This window comes from Lycorma delicatula, chromosome 1 (genome assembly GCF_047948215.1).
Source record: "Lycorma delicatula isolate Av1 chromosome 1, ASM4794821v1, whole genome shotgun sequence".
Taxonomy (NCBI): domain Eukaryota; kingdom Metazoa; phylum Arthropoda; class Insecta; order Hemiptera; family Fulgoridae; genus Lycorma; species Lycorma delicatula.
In genome coordinates this window covers 347,971,618-347,994,296 of record NC_134455.1, presented here as the reverse complement: position 1 = coordinate 347,994,296, position 22,679 = coordinate 347,971,618, and the positions used below count along the sequence as shown (strand labels likewise).

Genomic DNA, 22,679 nt, shown 5'->3' with positions numbered 1-22,679 from the left:
GGCTATGAGGGGAGTGAGGAAAAAGGTTGCCAGAGGCCCAAGAAACAAAGAAAGGAAAATGACTTCATCATAACTAGCAAAGTTCCTGTGTCTATTCTCTTGTGTTGAAGCTTTCATCTATCTCTGTCAGCTTTTCCAGTGACCAAAATATCTTTGTAATGATGTCGTGTCATATTTGTGGCATCACCTCTTGCGCTCCACCGCATATCCTGAACCCCTTTTAAACTTTTACCTGTAGCTGCTATCAGAACTCCCCAACGATGTTTGCACACAGAAATAAGGAATAACAATATTCTGATGTACTGAAAAAAGTTACTAAACTCGCCTCAACTGAGGCAGCATGTAAAGAAACCAGGTTTAATGAATAGTTTGAGCAAGGTATGAATTCAACTGGGATTTATTTCTTTTATTATTTGCTGAACTCCTGATTGCCTTCCAGCCATAACAGTAGCATTATCATATGCTTCTTCATGACATTGAGACCATCAACTTCAAGCTTGCTTAAAATCATATTTGAAATTCCTTCAGCAGTTTTATTTTTTGTTTCAATGAAGTCTATAAAAGATTTCACTACTTGTAATTCCTGATTTTCCATCACTATATATCTTAATACCTTGCTTGTTTGGTCTTTGTGAGAAACATCTGGAGTGCTGTACAATATAATCAAATAATATTTAGCCTTTTTTACTTGTCTGATGATATGTTGACGAACTTTATCTTCCAAAATTGCAGTAAATTTGTTTTGATTTTCTGGTGACATTTAAGTGATTGAAATTTTACTACCCATTTTAGATTTTACAAGATGTTTACGAAATACAGGATCATACTTTGCAATTAAATGCACCAATTATAAAAATTTGGCTGTATTACTGTTGGTACATTTTCTCTGTTATCACATTAAGGCCAAATTTTGTTTCGCTAGGAATCTTATATCAAACATTCTGATAAGAATTTCTTACCATTTTTTTTTTTTGTTTCCTTTGCTACAAGGTTTTGCTCTTTCTTGTCAACAGTCTGTCCTTTTTTAAGTCTGGTCTCTAACCCCTTTCATTTCCAATAGTTTTGGTTGTGTAGTGCAGTTTATTAGAGACTTGAAACCTTAGGATTCAGTTTCCACCAAGTATTAAATCCATCAGACGAACAAAACTTTGATCCGTTCGGTGTGTTTATGTTCTCAAACAAATGACAGCAAAAGCAAAATAATGATGCTTTGGAAGGAGAATAAGCTACCCAAGTACGTAATACTTTTTTCAGTTAGTCAAAGTGCAATAAAACCATTCCCAGATAAGCCGCTTTGTAGTTCTCCTTTTGAAGTTAAAGAGCATGATTCTGAATGTGTTACTGTTGACGCTTCGGCAAAGTTAGTAATTGATATGCTGAACAACTTCCTGGCCTTGCTGAATGAGCAACAATTGCATATTTTCATCTGTATGCAGGCCATTTTCTGATATGTCTAAGTTTCAGTACTGGGCAGCAGACGATACCAATGCTATATCAGTCTGTCTCTAAGCTATCGAGATCAATGTCTATACATGCAGATGCAGACTCTAACTGAATGGATGTTGTTGGTATTTGATCTTCAAAAACTACGTCAACATTCGAATAGGGACCAGATCAACAGCATCAAGATCTTGTATTTTTTCAGCTTGTTCTGGGTTTGAAGCAGCAGTAACCTCTGATGAATTTAAGCCCAATGTGAAATCTAACATCTCAGGAACAGGACCTTTCATGCATTTAAGTGTAGCCCCCATTTCTTCTAATACTTTCTTCCCTAGCTCTTCTTTTATTGTGGTAAGCAGCCCTGCTTTCTTTTGCTCTTTTCATTTTTGTTGCTAAAACAAAAAAATATAATATTGACACTTATACTTATAATTTGCTAAATAACAGAGATTTCCTATCATAAAAAATTTCAAAATAAGTAATAATTTTGAAAAATATAGTACTTACTAAAATTTACCTCTTTTGATTTCTTTACTTTAATTAAGCAAATCTTGGGCAAAGTACTGACAGATAGTCAGAAGCTGCAACAAACAAATAATTAATGTTGATTGTCCATCAATGATTGTATTACATTACAAACTAGGGTTTCCAAAATAACAGATATGTAAATTACATAACTATTAACGAATACTTGGGTTAAAATTATGTAATTACATAACCTGACATAAAAAAACAATTGTGAATAAAAGTCAGATTATAATATTCACCAGTCAGACATATTACGTACTGAATTACCACTATACCCTAATCTAATTAGTATAGGTACAAAGATTTTCATTATTACTTATAAAATTGACCATATAATTAAAGTAAATACTTCTAACTAGCAGGAAAACAAAAATAAGAATTGTAATACTTACATGATAGCGTGAATACCAAGAGTTGAACAGGTAGACCCATTGATTTATAGTTTACATACAATTTTTCGACAAAGTTCAATAATTTAACAATTTCAAAACACAACACGCACTTAAAGAAAATCATGAATTGAGGTTAAGTCAATGTGAATTGGATTACTGATGCTGCAGGTGTTATTAGACAATATTGAACTTTATTCTTTATATGAAAGAATTAATAATTTCTGAATATTTGTCATGAGCAATCCAAGTACTACATAAATCACATGGAATTACTGCAAGGCAACTGGTTAGTACAGATTGTGTTGTCAGTTGCTAGAGTGAGCGATATGACTACACTCACTTATAGAAAGGGAATTCCCCAGCTCTAGCACAGAATAAATAATTAAAAGTTCTGTGCTCATTTTAATCTGTCCAAATTAGAGGAGTGACAAAAATATAAAAAGAAATGATTCAAATGTTTAGTTCTGATTAGAAGATATTATTATTTATTGTGACGTTTTGCCATCCCCAAAAAGTGCCGCCCAGAGCAGAACCCCCCTCCCCCGCTACGCCACTGGATTGATGAATTAATCCACAACAGAAGCTTACATAGAAGCTTGTGCGTTAAAAAAAATTAAGTTTTCATAATATTTGGAATTATATAAGAATAATTACAGCTAAAGTACATTAAAATATTTTTCCCAAGTGAATTATTGTTTGAATGATACGAAAAGACTGTTTTTAATATACGATACTTAAATGTTTAAAAAATAAAGTACAATTTCATACAACTTACTGATGGCTGGAAAAGCTGCTGACATTTGGCTAACATCTAGTTCATCTCGTTCACTCAATGCAGCCATCCTGCAAAAATAAATTAATAAGAAAAATGTAGATTCACACTCTAAAATTAAAAAAAAAAACAAAATGTTATAAATAAAACAAAAGAAATAACAAAAACTCCCCATTTCAAATCAAATTGGAACAGAGGGCTCGTTTATTTAGAAAGTACCTATATTTATAATACAAGTTTATTGTGTAGCATTTGCTTATCAACTGACTTTATTATTTTTTCTAAAATAAATAAAAAATTTTATCTTCAGCAGTTCTGCGTAAGAAGACAGACTTTTCATTAGTTTCAATATTTTTTTTAATTTTGTTCAACAATCCAACAATAGACACCACAGATATAGAAAAGTCAACATTCCAACTTGAAGCTCATAACGAGCCACATTTCTAACTTGCCCTGCTCAAATTTTTTTGATCTTAAATTTAGCATAACTGAAGAATGACTCAACTAATCTTCATAAAATTTTCACATGCACAACTACAGCACATCTGAATTTCAATAAAATTGATCCAGTAAATTTGGAGATTTAATTTTAATGAAATTAATTAAGCAGTTTTGGATATATATACTCCTCATACCGTAAAATGTAAACGAAAACTCATTTTCATACCCCCACTTCCACCATGCGACCAAAAGAGCAATACCATACTTTTCTTCAAATGGTCTATAAAAAACAAGCTACTACACTATAAACTTGCAAATATTTGTATGTAAGCAGAACAAAGAAAAATGTTTTCCTTATCGATTGTATTTTCATTTTACAAGACCACCAGACTTTTTAATTTAATCATCATTAGGCAATTATGTCTGTGAATCCATATGAATTATGCAAAAATTATTATCTAGTTATTAAACAGAAATATACTCCTACTACATTAACGTCTATCACAGCCTACTTCTTGATCATCCTCTTAATTGGACTAGAAAGATATTCTTTATCAGATATTGATCAGTCATTCTCCAAATATCTTAGACCTTGCAATTTGCATCTCAACTATTTAATAACCATATCCTTTAGTGGCAGCTCCCTATTCTTCATTATTTTCCCATACCCATTCATATTACTGTCTTTCAGAACCTTCAAATCCTTTGAAGTGTTCTTGCTTTTGAATTTTGACACTGCATTTGTTCGGCTGTCATAAAATAGTTCCATTATATTGCTCCTGATGTGATCCCTTCCACTAGACTTAAAATGTTTTCTTTATGTGAGCCATTACATACTTAGGACGGCCACAAATAACATATGTACTGAACCAAATTCATTTTTAAATTATCTACCTCAGGGAAAAGATATTGTCTCTCATTGACCTCATCTCTCTGATACTACATTTGTTCTCAAACTCTCAGTTATTTTTTATTTCAGAAACACACAAAAGAGTAACCAATACTACAAATACTATCAATTTTTAAAACTGAATTACAATCAACTATAATGCCTTTAAGCAAAATAATAAACATTAAAGTATATAATTTTTTCATACTGGTTCAATGGTTCTTGAGATTATCCCAAATTTTCTGTTAAACACATTTTGAGGATGAAAAAGCTCCCAGTATGGCAGCCAACACTTCTGTTAATGTTGTTCTGTCTATCATTTATTATTAACTATATTTTAGAACAATAAAGAAACTAAAAAGGTATCTACTAAGCTACCTTCAAAACTCTTAAAATTTAAAGTAAATGTCATAATGAAACATATTTATGACTAAAAAGAAATAAAATTATAATCTGGCATGAAATACCCCAGTTTTTATTTATAATTAATTAACCACGTAAGATAAAAGGAAATGCATTGTTAGATTATATAGAAATTTTGTAGCATATGAAAAAGTATAGCCTGGTTGAGGAACCTATAAAGCTTTTTTAAGGCTGTGCCGTCAAGATTGGCATTCTTACCAATTTTAAAAATAACAAGAAATTACATGATGAAATAAAAATTAGTATGGCTTTTATTACACGATTACTATTAATTACTTAGAACAAAAATACCTGTGATGTATATCCCCATTTAAATTTGCCTTAATATTAAAATGAAATTTAGTTTAAAATGGTATTTATAGCTAAGAAATATTTTATTAAATTCTGCATTTTTACTATTATTTTGCAATTTGATCTGAATAGAGAAATTTAAGCAAAGCGTACTCTTTATACACAGTACCTCTCTCTTTTTCTATTTAGCCTCCGGGACCACCGTAAAGTATTACTTCAGAGGATGATATGTATAAGAATGTGAATGAAGTGTAGACCATTCTCATTCATTTTTACTGTCTCAGATCACCATTCCTGAGATGTGTGGTTAATTGAAACCCAATCACCAAAAAACACCAGTATCCATGATTTAGTATTCAAATCCGTATAAAAGTAACTGCCTTTACTAAGATTTAAACCTTAGAACTCTCGACTTCAATATTTACATAGTACCTAGTAATAACATAACATAAACAAATTTATTCGATCATTTTTTTTGCACCATTTATTTAAATATGTATATGTGCAAATAATCATCACACAATTCACTGTGCTAAATTAACTGTAAGAAATATTTTATTTCTAATCAGATATAAAAACATTAAACGTGACTTTATTTTTGAAAAGCCTACTTATATCATCAGTTTTTTTAAATACATGGAAATGTGCTTTCTAGATTTTTTTAAGAATATTGTACAATTTCTTCATCAATGAACAAATATTGGAACGTAAATTAATGTGACCCTCTATTATTTTTCTACAATTTTCAACCAATGTCATGTTACACTGAAGAACAAAATTATATACTTCCCATCCCCACAATGTAATTTTTCCATAAAAATATAGTATTGTATACTGAATACATAACTTCCTCTCACCTAAAATTATGTCAGGACACATTGCATACAATCATGTTAGTGATGTATGTGGACACAAACATCCCAAAAATTAAAGTTTATTCTGGGATAAAATCTAAATAGAAAAAATCCAGCAAAGTAATATCAGAATTAATTTTCTTTATTGTTAACATGAATGAAATAAGAAGTAACTGAGTAAGCAAATATAAATTCTATCAACAATAAAATTTAATTTGTATGATAACACTAATTTTTATTAGTTTCAACGGATATGTACGAGTACAGTATAATTTTGTTCATATAGATCATTTTAATAATGAAAGTTAACATTCTGTTATCAGTTTAATATAAGTAGCAAAAATACAGTATATGCTTGATGTACTGGTTTCGTATTCATATAATAAAAGAGAACACATTAAGTTTAAATAACAATTTACCTATTCTACTTTTAATGGAAACACCCCATAAATGTAAATTTTCACTCACACATAACCTCAAATATATTACAATGCAACCTCCCAACACTAATGGAATATTAACTACCCAAATAATAAGAAATAAACAATTTATACCACATTTAAGGTGAAATTGCAGATAGTCAAGCAAATTTTCTAGAAAATTAACTCCAATATAGAAACAGCATCCACCCAAGCAAAATCATTCGCGAAGTACGATTCTGACAGCATTGACGTTAAGAATCTAATTGAATGGAGTCCTCGTAAACTAGCGCTCGCGTTGGTTAAAACCGCATTCGGAGCCAAATACAGACTAGCCGCTTATAAGCAGATTTAGTAATTCTTGATAATATAGTTTTATGTAACTAATTGAATTGTATTAAGAATTCAGATAATTAAACTCCTTTTTGTGGATAAGAAAATCGACACGCCCTTTACAACAAAGCGAGTATCATACGCGATCTTTCTGCAATGTATTTAATACATTAATTGTTGGACGTTGTTATTTAGAGGCGTTGGTGTGATTTTATCGTATGCAACACATGAAAATTTATGTTTTTTTTTTATTTATGGAATGACGCTATCATATTGTTTACTTATAATACGTAGAATAATGTTAATTGCAAGAAACAAAATACAGCACCAACAAACTGTTGTGAAACTATTTTTAAGTAGAAATCTTACAAACAATCCGCGGGATACTCTAATTAGGACTGACAGCATTCCACAAACCTGAATTATCGCCACTGATAACTTTGCGGCCTAATAATTACTTGCTATTTCTTGTCCTACTTTCGTAGTCGCTGTCCGCTTTTTTAAGTGCTCGTAACACTGATTTTGAAATCCCAAAGTTTCCTTTAGATGGTATTTATAAAAATAATTTTTAATGATTTTTCCCCTAACATTGTTATACAATTATTTTATAACAATAATAGATTTTTCTCTGATGTTTTGTTATCCGTAATGGTAGGTGTTGAAAATTGTAAAAAATGATTTATTTAATACGAACCGAATAGGGTAAAATATGACAGTTATATTTAAATTTATAGAAATATTCTAACGAAGAAGGTGACACAAAAAAAGCACAAAGTATAAAATTTATTCAGAAAGCAACTCAGATTTACAGAAACTCATTTTACCTCGCTGATCAGGGTTAAACTTTCGCCATATTTAAATTAAATCCTGTTTAATAGTAGGCAATATAATTTATTATATGACTGTCGGCGAATAATCTTAAAACATAAACTTTTGTAATCGAAGAACGAACCAAATTTTATAAACACCGGGTTGGTCTAGTGGTAAACTCGACGTAAATCAGCTGATCTTGCAGTTGAAGTTTTACAGGTTCAAATAGTAAGAAAGGTAGTTGCTTTTGTTCGGATTTGAAATTTTTTTCTTTTTCTGTTTTAGCCTCCGGAACCACCGTAAGGTATTACTTCAGAGGAATGAGAATTATATGTATATGAAATGTAGTCTTGTACGGTCTCAGGTCGACCGTTCTTGAGATGTGTGGTTAATTGAAACACAACCACCAAAGAACACCGATATCCACGATCTAGTGGTCAGCCTGAGTTTGTTCAAGACTACACATTTACCGGTGCAGTTACATTACTCTGATAAGTCGCTAATGACTTTAATTGTCGATGCAACTCTAATTAAAAAAGTATTATTAAATTTTATAATAAAACAATTTTTAACCAATTGAAAATGTTTTCAGTCGTCTGCAACTGTTTCCAGTGAGTGATTTTTTTTTTTTTTTACTTCCGGCTTCGCAGTCAAGCAATTCATTCCGCAGGGGATGAGATGAATGTTTTGAAGCGGGTATGAAAAATGCCATGCCTGACCGGGATTTGAACCCAGGATCTTCATTCTTATACTTGCATCATCCGTTAGGATAAGAATTTCTAACGGTTTTTTTACTTCCTTGTACGAAGTAAAGGAAGTATTGTGATCTCAAAATATTTCGGTTTTCAGATTTCAACGGAAATATCCATTTTGACCATCCTTGAATCCATTTTGACTAGTTTCGGCGTGATGTCTGTGCGTACATATGTATCTCGCATAAATCAAAAACGATTAGCCGTAGGATGTTGAAATTTTGGATTTAAGACTGCTCTAACATCTACTTTTGTACTTCCCTTTTTGATCGATTTAACCAAAAGTGTCCAAAAAAGCCCAAAATCCAAAAACTCTGGATTTTTTCTTAAATTAAGTTATAAGCCCTCATTGTGAGCTTTTCAATTATATCTCATAAGTGATACTTATTTTCATTAGTTCTAGAGTTATAACCTAATGAAATATTTGGATCTTATATGAGGAAGACCATCGGTTCAAATCAGACTTCATTTTTTTTTTTTAATTCAAATTTATTGATTTATTAATAATTACTAACCTCTGATTGTAAAACAAGTTTTATGATAAATAATAATAAAAAATATCAGTAGTTATTACAAAATAAAATTTTATGTACTTTTCATTTTAAAAAAATGTTCCTGTAATTTAATGCGTAGAGAAAGTCATGTGATGTCTACATCATATTTTTACATTTGGCTATGTATTTAGATTTAGTGTTTGAAAAGTGTGTAGATGTAAAATGTGTCTGTATGAACATACACAATTTACAGACTACAGACATAACAATATAGTAAATGATTAGTATATCTTTATATCTGTATTAATGAAGAGTGTTTGAAGTATAAAGATACATTTTTTTGTTTATGTGTAGAATGTTAAGCTTGTCAGCACTGATAGATTTCTGTTTTGTAATTATTAGGTCCATTGTACATTTTACTGTGGAGGGCTTTTAAGTGTTCATTGTAGCCTTTGCTTAAATTTGCTACCTGTTTGAAGCATATAGAAGCACAGTGTAATCAGAATGGTTATGAATTAAATCAGTTATTTAAAAACGTTTTATAATAATAATGTGTGGCTCATTTTGTATTACAAAGTTAATATTTAAAAATTTTTATTACTTTTAAATTTTGTAAGTTACTGCACTGCATTTTATGGTTCTTATTTCAACTGGGCTCACAAAATTTTTTTGGTGTATAACTTTAGAACAGCTTGAGCTATTAACATGAAACCTGAATTTTAAGAAAATCTGTAAGAACTTCTCACTCATTAGATATGAATGAATGAATATATATTTTTTGTACAGATTAATTAAACTAATGGTGGGCAGTGTAACTGTCCCTGTTAGGCAAAAGCATAAGGAAGTGGATGTATATAATGACCACTTGATATACAATTTCCATCTAAGAATGTTTTATTGGTAACTGATCTAAACTGCATGTTAGTGAAATGTGGACTATGAGCTAAATGTCTTGACCTTATCTCCAAAAAGAAGACTGAACTTTACTTTGAGAATCTGTCTTTTTAGGCTTAGCGCACAGATGTTGTACAGCAAAATAGTTGTTAGAAACAAAGCTTGTTGAAATATATGAATCACAACAGTTTTTGGGTGTCATATTAATAGCTGGACTCAAGTTTTTCAACTGGTTTGATTTTAACCTGAACTACAGAGTGTTCAACTTCAAAGAGGCTCTGTTACTTTGTTTAGTCTATAAATAGCAGTTTATTGGCAAACATTTACATGATAATTTACAGAAGGTTTTGAAAATTAAGTCCATCCACTTTTATGCACTTCTCAGTACATTTGATCATGCTCCTGATTATTCTTATTAGTTGTACCCAGTCTATTCCCTGGATGGCATTGGTAATGTTTGTCTTCAATTCCTGCAGGGTATGTGGATTGCTCCTATAAACAATTTTTTTTAAGTAACTCTTCAGAAAGCTCAAGTTTGAACTAATCAGACCAAGGAGATCTTGGTGTCCACAACCTTTAGAAATTATTCTTGCACTGAAAACATACTGTAGCAGCTCCATAGTAGAGTGGTATGGCAAGTGGTGCTGTCTGTTACAACCAGCAATCATGCTCATCCTTTTGCTGTAAGATTATGAACTGTTAGATAATCTCTTGGTAGATGACAGCATTCTCAAAATGACAGCTTTTTTAAAAAAAAACTTTTGTCACCTTGAAACCACACACCATACACCTATTTTTTTATGGGTGTAGGGAAAATTCAAAGAAAATATTTGGGTTTTCTGTACCCTCAGATTCAGTATTTCTAATTACTAACATATCCACCAAGGTGAAACCACACTTCATCTGTGCAAAAACACTTGCTCTAAAAATGCCAATGTTGCCTCTAATGAAGTTCTTGAATCATTGACAGTAGTGACCCCTTTTAACATAATAATCAGCATTAGTTAACTCATGGTAAACCTGCATTCGATATGGATAACATTTCAACATTCACCTCACTGTATTGTGGACTGAACCCAGCGAAATGTTCGTTTCCTTCCTTAGGCTATGCAAAGATTTATGAGGAGATCTTGTAACTACCGTTTGAATGTCCGTTACTGGCCATAAAAACGTACCCTGCATCGGACACGGGTTTTTTTTTTGTTTCTGACTTGTGTCGGACACGTTTCTGGTCTAACACCGAATCTGTTTCACGAAATTTTTTAGCTAACTTCTGAATAATACTTTTCACTGGTGGTTCCGTTTCAAATTTCTCACCGAACTTTCGCTGACGCACAACATGAGATTTTATCTCAAAATTAGTTCCATAACGAATACACGTTCTTCAACAGTTAACTGCATTTTAATAAACAACACACTTTTACGCATCCTTGTTCTAAAAGCTAATGCTTTACACAGACTGGCAGTACCCAAATGTGTAGGCCTTCAGCAGACTTTCCCAGACCAACTCCAGTCGTATCAACATCTTTAACCTTATTTTACCCATACCAATGAGTGATGATTCTCTTTTAAGTTGAACATTCTGTATTATCATTATCTTCAATGTCCCTTCTTCAAAGACCCCATAGTGCTTCATAAGAGATGCGGCGACTATTAGAACGACCGAGCTGTAGCGAGTTTGAAATAGTTACGCAACGTAACAGTTTTTTTTTCATAGGTTCGAAATTATTATAGAGTTCCGTCAATTTTATTAAGTTTCTTTTAATAATGAAATAAAATATGTGCTTGTTTCCAATTTTTTGTTGAGTATATAAAGTAGGCTTCATATTGTATTAAGTAAATAATTTCATTAATAATGCTTACACAAAACTATTACTTTTTAATAACGTACTAATTAGATTTAATTTTATTTCATTCTTAATCTTCACCAACGTATTTACAACGTAAATGGTTTTCGTTGACTAATCCATAGCTAGAGAACGATAAGGTGAAAAAAACAAAATTTGAATGACGAAGAAAAAACTGGTTATAAATCCAACGTAAAGTGAATTATTGATATGTTTATTATAAACTTTATAAAATTATTAAATCGTTTGATCAGCTTGACGAAATATAAGAAAATATTTTGAAAATATTAAACATAAAAACTGTTGATAACTCAATTAATTTGAAAGTGAGCCATTAATACTTCTGTTTAAAAGTTGGTACAATGTTAAACCATGTGTTAATGCCGGTGTTTACAGTAGTTGTTGATACGGATGGAGTTCGTTATCCAAACGTATTGAGTTTAGAGATTATGCTATTTCTTTTTTTTTACTGTGTGATTTCTGCCGCACAAGAGCATTATTTTGTTTTCCGTACCGCTCATTTTGGTATGTCTAGGTTATGCAATTTGTTTGTTTCTGATTGTTCTGTCTTGAAATGTTTTTAACTTTCCATGTTTAAAATCCTTTAATAGTCTTGAAAATAAGATAATTATTTACATAAATTTATAATATTTTCATATACGAAACTGATAAATTTTTTAATGTGAAAGTTTGTTTTTTAACGGCTATAGCTATGATTTTTGTTGTTATCAAAATTAGTGTTCCATTATAAAAATTATGCAGGTTTTTATGTCGATGACCAGGAATTTATTTTAATTTTATTTATAGTCTCTTAAAACAGTATAAGCCCAATTACAATTATATTTTGAAGTATAAATATAACTGCAGTTACTTTTTAAAAACTGATTAAGGTTTAAAATAATTACCTTAATTTTTATTCTCAGTTGAAGCTAGATAACTATACACTTAAAAAAAAAAAACTGCACTTAAAGCAATTTTCGTTAAGGAAGCAATTTATATGTTTATTGGTAATTAAAATATGCCTGTTATCGCTTGTTATCTATCTATTTTGCCTATTGTATATCAACATTTTTTCCGTAGTTTTAAAAATTTTTCATATTAATTTACAAAGTTTTATCCATGTAGGAGATTTTACAATGTTTAAAAGAGATGATTTAAATTTTATTCGTACATCATTCTTGTTTATTCATATCTCACTTTGTATTTTGTGTATATTTTCTTATCATAAGTAAAGGCTGTGGATATAAAGCATTCTTTGACATCAGAAAGTGTTTTATTAGATGCCCCTGAAATTGGATGTCAGTTTTGTCTATATATCAGGTTGCATGTAGCATTTTGATTCATATACATATTCACTTATGTCTCTGAAGACAATAGCATGAAATATTTTTGATTTGTGAGAATTTTTTTAATAATATTCCCATTTAATTCTTATAATTTTAGAAATGTCTGGAAATTCAAGTTACAAGTTGCATTACTACAAATGTATAATTGTTCATCTGTTAAAGCATTTATATATTCTCTAATCAAGTTTGTTCTTTTTTAAAAAAAATGTTAAATTCTTATATAACATTTTTATCAGCAGTATTACTGCAATAGAATTTTATTTCCTTGATTACTGTTTCATTGATTAAGCCTAGGTATGTTTTTTAAAATATGTGACATGGTGTTGAATGAGAATTAGATGAAAAATCTTACCTTAGGTTATGAATCTTATCTTGTGTTATAAATATACATTAATAAATTTATTGTTTTATTCATTTTTTCTGAAATTGAAATATGTAAGCACTGAAAAGCTTAACATTATTTTTTCTTCAAAATTGCCCTTAGTTCAGAATTCAGCAGAAAATTATAATGTGCTTATAATTTTTTATATCATTCTGTATAGAAATTTTAGTGTATTTGGCAGAAAAGGTGTGTTTTGTCTTCTTTGTAGAGTTCCCACTCAATTTTTTTTTTACTGTTCCTTGGTTTCAGGTTGGCAGTGATATATCCAAGATTCATCAACTTACAAAACGGCACAAAAATCCCTGTAATTTTGGTATGTATTTGGCAGAAAAACAAACAATTTGAAGGTATTTATGCACTGGGTTATTAAAAAAAAATGATCAGTTAGAAAGGATTACAAAACAGGCTTTATTCAATAAGAATCTTAGCCCCATTTTTATGCAGCCATTGGTTCATTTATAGGCAGAATTCTCCTTCAAATTAAACACACGCTGAGGACACTGAAATTCAAATAGTTTGGAACAAAAAACACATAACATTTAACTCAAATCCACATTAAATCTCTGAGGAAGAAAAGATAAGAGAAAGGGTACATGGGTGTTGAGTAGACAAGTTACCTATAGAGTAGTTGTGAAATGAGAATAATATGTCTATCTTAGGTTTCTCCAAGCATTGGCATTCATCTTGCCTGTATGAGATGGATGCCTTGTGTTGTGTGTGTGTGTGTGTGCATACCTAAGGAGTATTTGATTAGTCCTTGCAAAAATAAAAAAGATACAATTTTTCAGAAAAAATGTTTTTTTTTATTTCTCAATATAATCTTGTAAATTTGTACACTTACTCCAACAATGCTCAAGTCTTTTGATCTCATTCTTATATGATTTATCAAAGCCTTCAAAATGGCAGATGTTTCACCAATAAGTTCATCATTTCATTTAAATCTCTTTACAGGTAACCACTTCTTCATATTTGGAAACAGGTAATACTGCCAAATAGAAGGATATGAAAGAATTCTATAGTGTAATTTTAGTATTGTAATTGCAGAAGAGTGAGCTGGGGTATAATGCTGTTGGAAAAGTACTTCCTTTTTCATCAGACGTATAGTTCTCCAATTGCAACTTGATGATTTTTTTTTTTTTTTACCATTACTTGGTTTCAGGTTGGCAGTGATACATCCAGATTCATCAGTTTATGAAACTGCACAAAAATCCCCCTAATTTTGGTGTTTTCGTCTTTTTTGGAGCAAGTGCTATGATTACAAACCAACTGTTTTCACTGTTTCTTGGTTTCAGGTTAATATTTATGTATATCCAAATTTCACTGTTATCAAGCAGTGCAGATCTTCCTCTTTGTTACACTGAAAGAGCTAAACTGAGCTTCTTCATACTTTTGATTGATAATGAACAGATGTAGCACCTACCTTGGGAACAGTTTTTTCAAATGTAAATGTTCATATAAAATGCGATGGATTCATTTTAAGTGCCTGTTATCTTAGTGATTTCATGCACTTTGAATCTTCTACTTCCATAACCGCATCATGAATTTTTCCAATAATCTATGCAGTTGTAATCTCAACAGGCCATCCTGAATGTTTATAATCTGGAATGACATGTTTCTGTTATATTATCGCACTAAAAATAACTGAAGTACTTGTAAACTAATGTAATTAATGAAGCTGACTCACTATAATTTTTATACGGCTTGGATTTATTTTTCTGTGTGGTTTATCCTTTACAGAAAATTTGTTCGATCAATAAACAAAATTTTCTTGTGTTCATTTTTAAAAAATCACAGTAATTGATCAACTCAGATACTGTCAGCAACAGAATTATGAATATATCTAACCAAGTTTGTGAAACAAACTGATTGTACTATAATAATATAGTAATTATTACTGTTTGTTCAATTATGAATCTTATGTGTTATTTCTTCTTATCTAATTGGTTTGTTATACTTAAATTACTTTTTCTTCTGTTACTCTTTATCTTAAGAAAATATTGTCTAGTTAGTTAAAATGTAATCTTTAATGAGTCAACTTACACTTAATATAACAATTTCAAAATGTGTAATTAATATTCATAAAACATTATGTAAACATAGATGAACATTTAAGTCGAATTATTGTGCAATTACTACAATTTAATAATAATAATAAAACAATGAGCTAATTATTAAAATAAACATTATCTAATTACATAAACATTTGTACATTTATTGATGAAACCGGTGGTACCTCTATGGTGTGATGAATTAGCTGTTCAATATACTGAGAAGCAAAGATTCACCCACTGTTTGTAAAAAAGTAATTTCATATTAATTGCATTTAAATACAATTTAAGTGAGTAAAACGTGCTCAAATGGTAGTGATTCAGTGATCCAGTTTAGTGATAATATAATGAAGTAGGTGATTTAAATGATTTAAAATCTTTTATCAATAAAAAATTTTAACTACAAAATTCTTCCATGAACTTTCAACTACTTCTGTCCAATATTTTAGTGATAAATTTGATAAAATCGTAACAAAAGTATCTGGTTTGGAAATTGAAAATAGATTATTACATAAAGAGATTGTTCACCAAATGTTAAAAAAAAATTATTCTAAGGAAAGTGTAGTCATCTTCATCTGGTGTTCTGCCTGATGGCATGTTCATTACGGTACCACAGTTTCTATCCATTTTTGTCCTAAATTATCTTCATACCCCTTGTAGTTTCCAGTTTTCATCTCATCTATTAACTTCATCATTGCTCTTCCTTACTTCCTTTCTCTTTCCACTGATTCTTCTGATGCAGTTGTCAAGATTCCTCTCCCTTTAACCACATGTCCTAACTAGTTTCCTTTTCCTTTGTATGCTTGCTGCATAAGTGCTTTTTCTTCTTTAATCCTGTTCATTACTTCATCATTCCTCACTTTATCCATCCATCTTTCTTTCGTAATACTTCATTATATCCACATTTCAAAAGCCTCAATATAGTTCTTTTCCCACTTCCTCAACATCCATGATTTACTACCGTATAAAAGACACTCCATACATAGCATTTGGCTAATCTCTTCCTCAAATCTAAATCTGGACTTTTATTACACAGTAATTTTCTCTTAGTGAAGGCTTCTTTGGCACCCTTCTTTTCCATTTTCGTCAGTCCTCTGTCACCTTAGTCCCCTATGAATTAATATCAATAATTTTCAACTTTTCTATTCTTCCTTTACTTGTTCTTGCCACATAATCTACTTTATTTGTGAAATAGCTCATTTTGAGTGATAAAAAATGGATCACATACAACAATGATGTTGTAGCAAGGTAAAGCTTTGCAAACAAGCCAGGATTGATGCCAAGAAAAGTGATTCTATGTGTGTGGTAGGAGAGAAAAGGGATTATTCACTATGAGCTGATGCTACTGGTCTAATATTTAATTCTAACCTCTGTTGTCAATGACTGGAAGGATTACGCCAAGCGAGCAGAATTTATAGATAGGAAAGTTGTTGTTGTCTTTCACCACAGTGCCAGACCCCATACATCTTTGATAACCTGTTGAAAATTGTGAGATCTGGGCCAGGACGTTTTGATGCATCCACCATATAATCTTGATCTTGTACCATCAGACTAACATTTACCTCGGTCTCTTAGGAAAGTCAGAACTTTCCTAACAATATTAAGCTGGCTTCAAAAGAGGCCTGTGAAAATTGCCTATAAGAGTTTTTCATTCATAAAAGACAGAAGGTTTTACAATGATGGGATTATTATTTTTGCCTCAAAAATGGCAGAATGTTATCAATCAAAATAGCAAATATTTGGTTTATATACTTCGTGAAGTGCTGAACATGACATACACATTTCCGAAGGTGTTTAAAGTCTTTATATATTGCATAGAATTTACAGTTGGATCTGGCTTCTAGGTAGTTAGTCATCGACATGTGTTTGGAATACCAAATTACTGTCAAAGAAATTCTTTTTTACAAATGGTTTTGTTTTATTTTTTTTTTGATTGCGGCGAACCACAATGCATTATTTCATTCTTTGTCAATTTTCTTCCAGTTCCTATTGATGCATCAAAATTTCATCCCTCATCGCAATATTGAAACGAAAGTCATCTCTCTTGTCTAGATAATTTTTCAGAAACTGTTCACAATATTTCTTTCATTGTTGTTTGTTCTTTTCTGTGAGTTTGCATGGCAGCCACTGCGAACAGATTTTAGGATAGTACAGTTGTGCAATAATGTGTCCTGCTTGTTCTTTTGAAATCCTATATATGTGGCAATTCATTGTTGTGTGATGCAACAGCCATTTTGAATCAATTCATCCACCTCCTTTTGATGCCTCTCATAAGCCTCAGAAATTGGTCAACTATTGCGTGGTTTGTCTTCATTGTTCACTTTACCAGATTTTGATACACAAAATTTTATTGCCCAGCTACTGTTAAGAGTTCAATCAGCAGTTTCATCACCATAAATGGCTTTTAATATGATGATGAGTGGCACTAACATTAAATTTTTCCACTTTTAAAATTTCAATCACTGCACGTTGTGTTGAGGCACATTGACATATGTCAATGTGTCTTAACAATGTCGACTGACAGAAAATGAGAGGGGTGTGGGTCAACAAGTTTTGGAATGTCAGTGTTAGGGGAATGAAACAAGATGGCAGCACACTTATCACTTAGTGCAACATTTTGTTCTCCCATTATGTTTATTATATTTCAGCTACTCCTCATACATCTTAATTCATTGAAAGTTTAAACTCATTTATCAAAATTATCTGAAATTAGATGTCATTTTCTTTCTAGGGATATTAATATGATTTAATTTTGTAAGCAGTGCTTAAGAAATCGGTGGCAATCAATATCAACATCTACATGTATGTTTTATGTTGATTTGGATACTTTTCCCTTACTAATTTCCCTACTAGAACTTCTAACACAGGCGAGATAAAAATTGTCATGTATTGGTCATATTTTTTGTTAAAAAACCTGTGGTTGGAATGCACATATTTATGTAATGAATTTTGGATTAATTACTCATGATCTTATTTTGGGGTCAGTTGATTTTCATTTGGGTAATATATCTGGTGGTCAGATATGAGGTTTGATAAAAAAAATTCATACAATTTTAGTTTTCTCAAAAAATTTTTATTTATTCATTAATGTTGATTTTATCTCCTTCAAAGTACTCCTTTTCAGATATAATACATTTATGCCAATATTTTTCCAATCTTTGAAGCACCTCTGGAAGACAATTTTTGGTATGGTGTTTAGCTTCTTCAGTGATTTTGTCTTTATCTCTTCAATGTTGGCAAAACATCACCTTTCATGGTTCTTTTCAGCTTGGGGAATAGGAAGAAGTCACAGGGAGGGATGTCCAGTGAATACCTAGGATGAGGCATCATAATGGTGTTATTTTTGGCCAAAAATTCATAAACGAGCAGTGAAATTTGAGCAGGTGCATTACTATGGTGCAGTTACTACTATGAATTGTTTCACCACAAATCCTGGCATTTTCTTCAGATTGCTTCCCAAGGATTCAATATAGTATTCCTCAAGGGGTAATGTTAATATCAATATTTTTTCATAATTTATATAAATAGCTTGTCTAAACTTTATGGATCTTATGACATCAAGGAAAAATTTACTGGTTCACAGATGACACTGCAGTTACTTTTGATGATGAATTGTTAATGGGTTATTATTTGTAGCAAGTGGGAGTATTTGTATGATAAAAAATTGATTAGATAGCAATTTTCTAAGTTAATTACAAGGTCTGTAAATAAAGTAATGAGACTATTTACAGTTAGTAGACTAACTGTTAGTTAGTATTGTTAGACTAGTTAGTTAGTAATGTAACTAAAGTGGCAACACTGTAAAATTACTAGTAAACATATGGTTATATGAACAGCTGATTTATATTAGGTATTAATATTTTTAGTTTATTGTGGCTATATGAGATGTAAACAAACTTTTCCTGAAACGAGTTTTTGTTGTGCATTAACAAAAATGAGTGATATTAATTATGAGTAATGTTGTGCAATCAAGTTTTGTGTAACTCTGTGAGAATGCTATTGAAACTTTTTCAAAATTGGAAAGGGCATATGGAGATGATGTTCTGTCATGACCCCAAGTTCTTAGGTGGTTAAAGCATTTTCAGATGACCAGGAATCAGTTGCAGACCATCCACGCTCTGCAAGACCGTTAATGTCAAAAGTGACGACAATGTTGAGTGAATCAAGGACTTGATACGGTACGACCGGTGATTAACTGTCAGAATGATTGCAGAACAATTGAATTTGAACCATACCACAGTCCATAAAATTTTGACAAACAAATTGGACATGAAAAAGTCTGTGCAAAATTGGACCCAAAAAATCTCACTGTTGAACAGAAAAACAACAGGGTGGAATTGTGCTGCTTTCTTCTAGGGCGAATTGAAACTGATCCTGATTTTCTAAAAAAATGTGTTATTACTGGTGATGAATCTTGGATATGAGTATTTGAGTACGACCCAGAAACAAAACGCCAGAGCAAGGAGTGACACACTTCAAACTCACGTTCGAAAAAAGCAAAAATGAGCAAATCAGAAATCAAAACCATGCTAATTTGTTTCTTTGATAGTAATGGCATTGTCCATAAGGAGTTTTTGCCTACTAGACAGATTGTAAATGAGTATCTTTACTGAGAAATTTTTGAAAGACTGGAAAAGAGTTGCCCAAGTGAGACCAGCCATCAAAGACAATTGCTGCATCAATGACAATGCACCTTGTCATACTGCACTCTCAATTAATGTGTTTTTGGCAAAGAAAAACATTTTTCTAGTTCCTCAATCACCTTATTCACCTGACTTGAGTCCCTGTGACTTCTTCCTGTTTCTGAGTTCCAACCCTGCCATGATAAGTGGGAAAACTGTCTGAAGCATTGCGTGGCTTCCCAAGGGAACTATTTCAAAGGTGGTAGAGTATGTATAATTGGATTGTAAATAAAAAGTTTTTCTGAACCAGTCTCATTAATTTATTTACAAACCTCATATAATAAAACTAAAGCAACTCATTTTAATAATTCAAAATATGAAATTGAAATGAAAGTTAAAATTCATAATTCTAATTGTGGTTGAGTCATGTCCTGTTAAATGTATCAATTTGGATTTTTCTTACCATTGTAATTATTTATAAAATATTTTAGATTGACATTTGAAATATGATTGCACATAAATAAATTAACTGAGAATGTTAGAAGTCTTTTTTTTTTTTATAAATTACGCATATTAATGAGTTTCTTAAGTATTTTTATGTTCTATTTTAATAGAATCTTAATTACATCGAATCTGAGTAGAATCTTAATTGCATTCAAAGGTTGAGGGGAAAGGAAGCAAGGAAGAAGCAGGATGAAGTAAATAGATGAGGTGAGCGGCGGACCCAACCCAAAGGATGGGTTAATGTCCTGCCTATTGGGGCAATGGATGGGCCATTGACCATAATGGCAAATGCAAATAACTGTATAGTGCGAAAATATTAATAATTGTTTTTAGTTGTTTGATGTCTGCAGGGATTTGATTGAAAATTAATGCTGTTATAAAAAGATAAAATCTATGGAAAATTCCTTTGTTAGGTTTCGGCAGTTTGATGCTGCATGTTTGTGTATTGCAAACAGTGTGAATGTAATTTTGTTCCTGCTGGTCGATTTTTATTTTAATATTACTGGAGTTTTACAGAAGTACAAGTATGTAAGGGGTAAGAGGTTCCATTTCCAGAAAATGGAATTAAATGTCAGGGTTTTTTGAGAGTAGTTCTCACTATGTATTTTTGTCTTCTTTAAGAGGTTTTAATAAGGCTCCTCTTCGCATTGATATTGATATTCCGTAATGAAGTCTACTTTCAATTAAAGGGTAGTATATTAATTTTATAATATACTCTGAACAGAGATTATGAATAAAATTAAGTTTTCTACAGCCATAATTTAGTTCTTTCCCTAATTTCACTAGTGGTCTGCCCAGGACAACTTTGATTCAATCTGTGTCTAAATATTTTGCACTGTTCACTTCCTGTACCCTCTTGCAGTTGCAGGTAATAGTTTTGCATTTTATAATGAGTTTTTAAAAGAGTATTGACTGAATTGAATTAGTTCTTAAATTAAAAACAATCATTTTAGTTTTATTTATTTATTCTTAAAGCGTTCAACTTGAAACCAGAGGTTGTGGTCACAGAGATCACTATTAACGATTTTAACTTATCATTCACAGTGTTGTATTATCAGCAAATGCTGTGATGGATCTGTTTACGTTTCTTTCACGTAGGTCATTAATATATATCAAGGACAGTTCTGCTGAGAGGGCAGAGCCCTAAAGGACTCCACATTTTACTGATCTGCTTGTACTTTAAATTAAGCCCCAACTTCGACTTGCTGGAATCTATCTGAGAGGAAATTTCCAAACCATTGTTCCACATTCCTCTGACTACTGCATTATGGAGTTTATGTATGTAGTAGAATTTTTTGATCAACAGTATCAAACGCTTAATATAAAAATCAAGAAAATGCTCATTTTTTATAGCATAGCATCCTCTTGGTTTACTTCTTTTCTAAACCCTAATTAGTTTTTGTTATAAAACTCAATTTTGATTAAAAATTTAGTTAGTCTGTTTCTAATTAGCTTTTCCAGGATTTTTATAAATACAGATGACAGGGCAATAGGTGTATAATCATTAATGTTGTCTTTTTCGCTTCCTTTGTGAACTGGATTGATTAAGCTTTCAGAAAATTTTCCTGTTGCCATTACTGAGTTTATAAAGAAATGCTAAAACATCTGAGATAGCACTGATTACTACCTTGATGTTGTCAACCTTACAACCAACAGTACCTGGTGATTTTTTATGTTTTAAGGATTTAACTAAGTAGTATTTCAGTGTTTGTTGATGGGTTGAAAACATTGAGGAATTAGAATTTGCTGAAGGGAACAATGTGTTATAGTGAAATATGCTATAACACAATTGTTAATTCTTATATTTGTTTATTTATATTGAGAAGAGTTAAATACTTGTATAAATATCATTAATCATAATGATCATTCAATTTGTTTGAAATTAGACTTTATCAGTCATAGTTATCTGGTAATCTCTTTTCAGTATACTTATTTTGTTTTTGGTTTATTTTCTCTTAATATTTTATCGATTTCTTGGCATCTCTTTTTCATGTTTTCACCTAAATTAGCTAAAATTTCCTGGTGGTATTTATTTTTTGAACTTCGGAGTTTCTATTTTAGATTATTGTGATATCGTGAAAATGATATTTATGTTATTTGTGGAGCGAGTACAAATATGAAGTAGTTAACCCTCACACTCGTGTTGGTTCATTAACAAAGGAATCAAAACCAAAATTAGTCATAGTTAATTTATACTA

General features: G+C 31.1%; 2 protein-coding genes across 11 annotated transcripts in view; one reads left to right on the top strand and one right to left on the bottom strand.

Annotated features, from left to right (window-relative positions):
* The window catches only part of LOC142334442 (CDK2-associated and cullin domain-containing protein 1-like), a 66,691-nt gene extending 59,869 nt beyond the window's left edge, over positions 1-6,822 (bottom strand). Inside the window, exons 1-2 of one of the 4 annotated variants that reach the window (XM_075382439.1) lie at positions 6,585-6,822; positions 3,136-3,203 (exon numbers count right to left, since the gene is read on the bottom strand). In XM_075382439.1, coding sequence (XP_075238554.1) covers positions 3,136-3,203; positions 6,585-6,589 — 73 coding nt within the window. In that variant the 5' untranslated portion in view covers positions 6,590-6,822. Of the gene's footprint in view, positions 1-1,947; positions 1,986-3,135; positions 3,204-5,345; positions 5,479-6,584 lie in introns of those variants that run through there. The other 3 variants (XM_075382437.1, XM_075382438.1, XM_075382440.1) reach the window with 3 other exon arrangements.
* LOC142334444 (uncharacterized) overlaps positions 1-22,679 on the top strand; it is a 593,558-nt gene that overhangs the window by 482,475 nt on the left and 88,404 nt on the right. For 4 of the 7 annotated variants that reach the window (XR_012758827.1, XM_075382442.1, XM_075382444.1 and 1 more), the window contains one exon: positions 13,557-13,620. The exons of 1 other annotated variant lie outside the window; for it this stretch is intronic. The gene's annotated coding sequence lies outside the window, so the exon portion shown is untranslated. Of the gene's footprint in view, positions 1-11,959; positions 12,105-13,556; positions 13,621-22,679 lie in introns of those variants that run through there. 2 more of the 7 variants (XM_075382443.1, XM_075382446.1) reach the window with 2 other exon arrangements.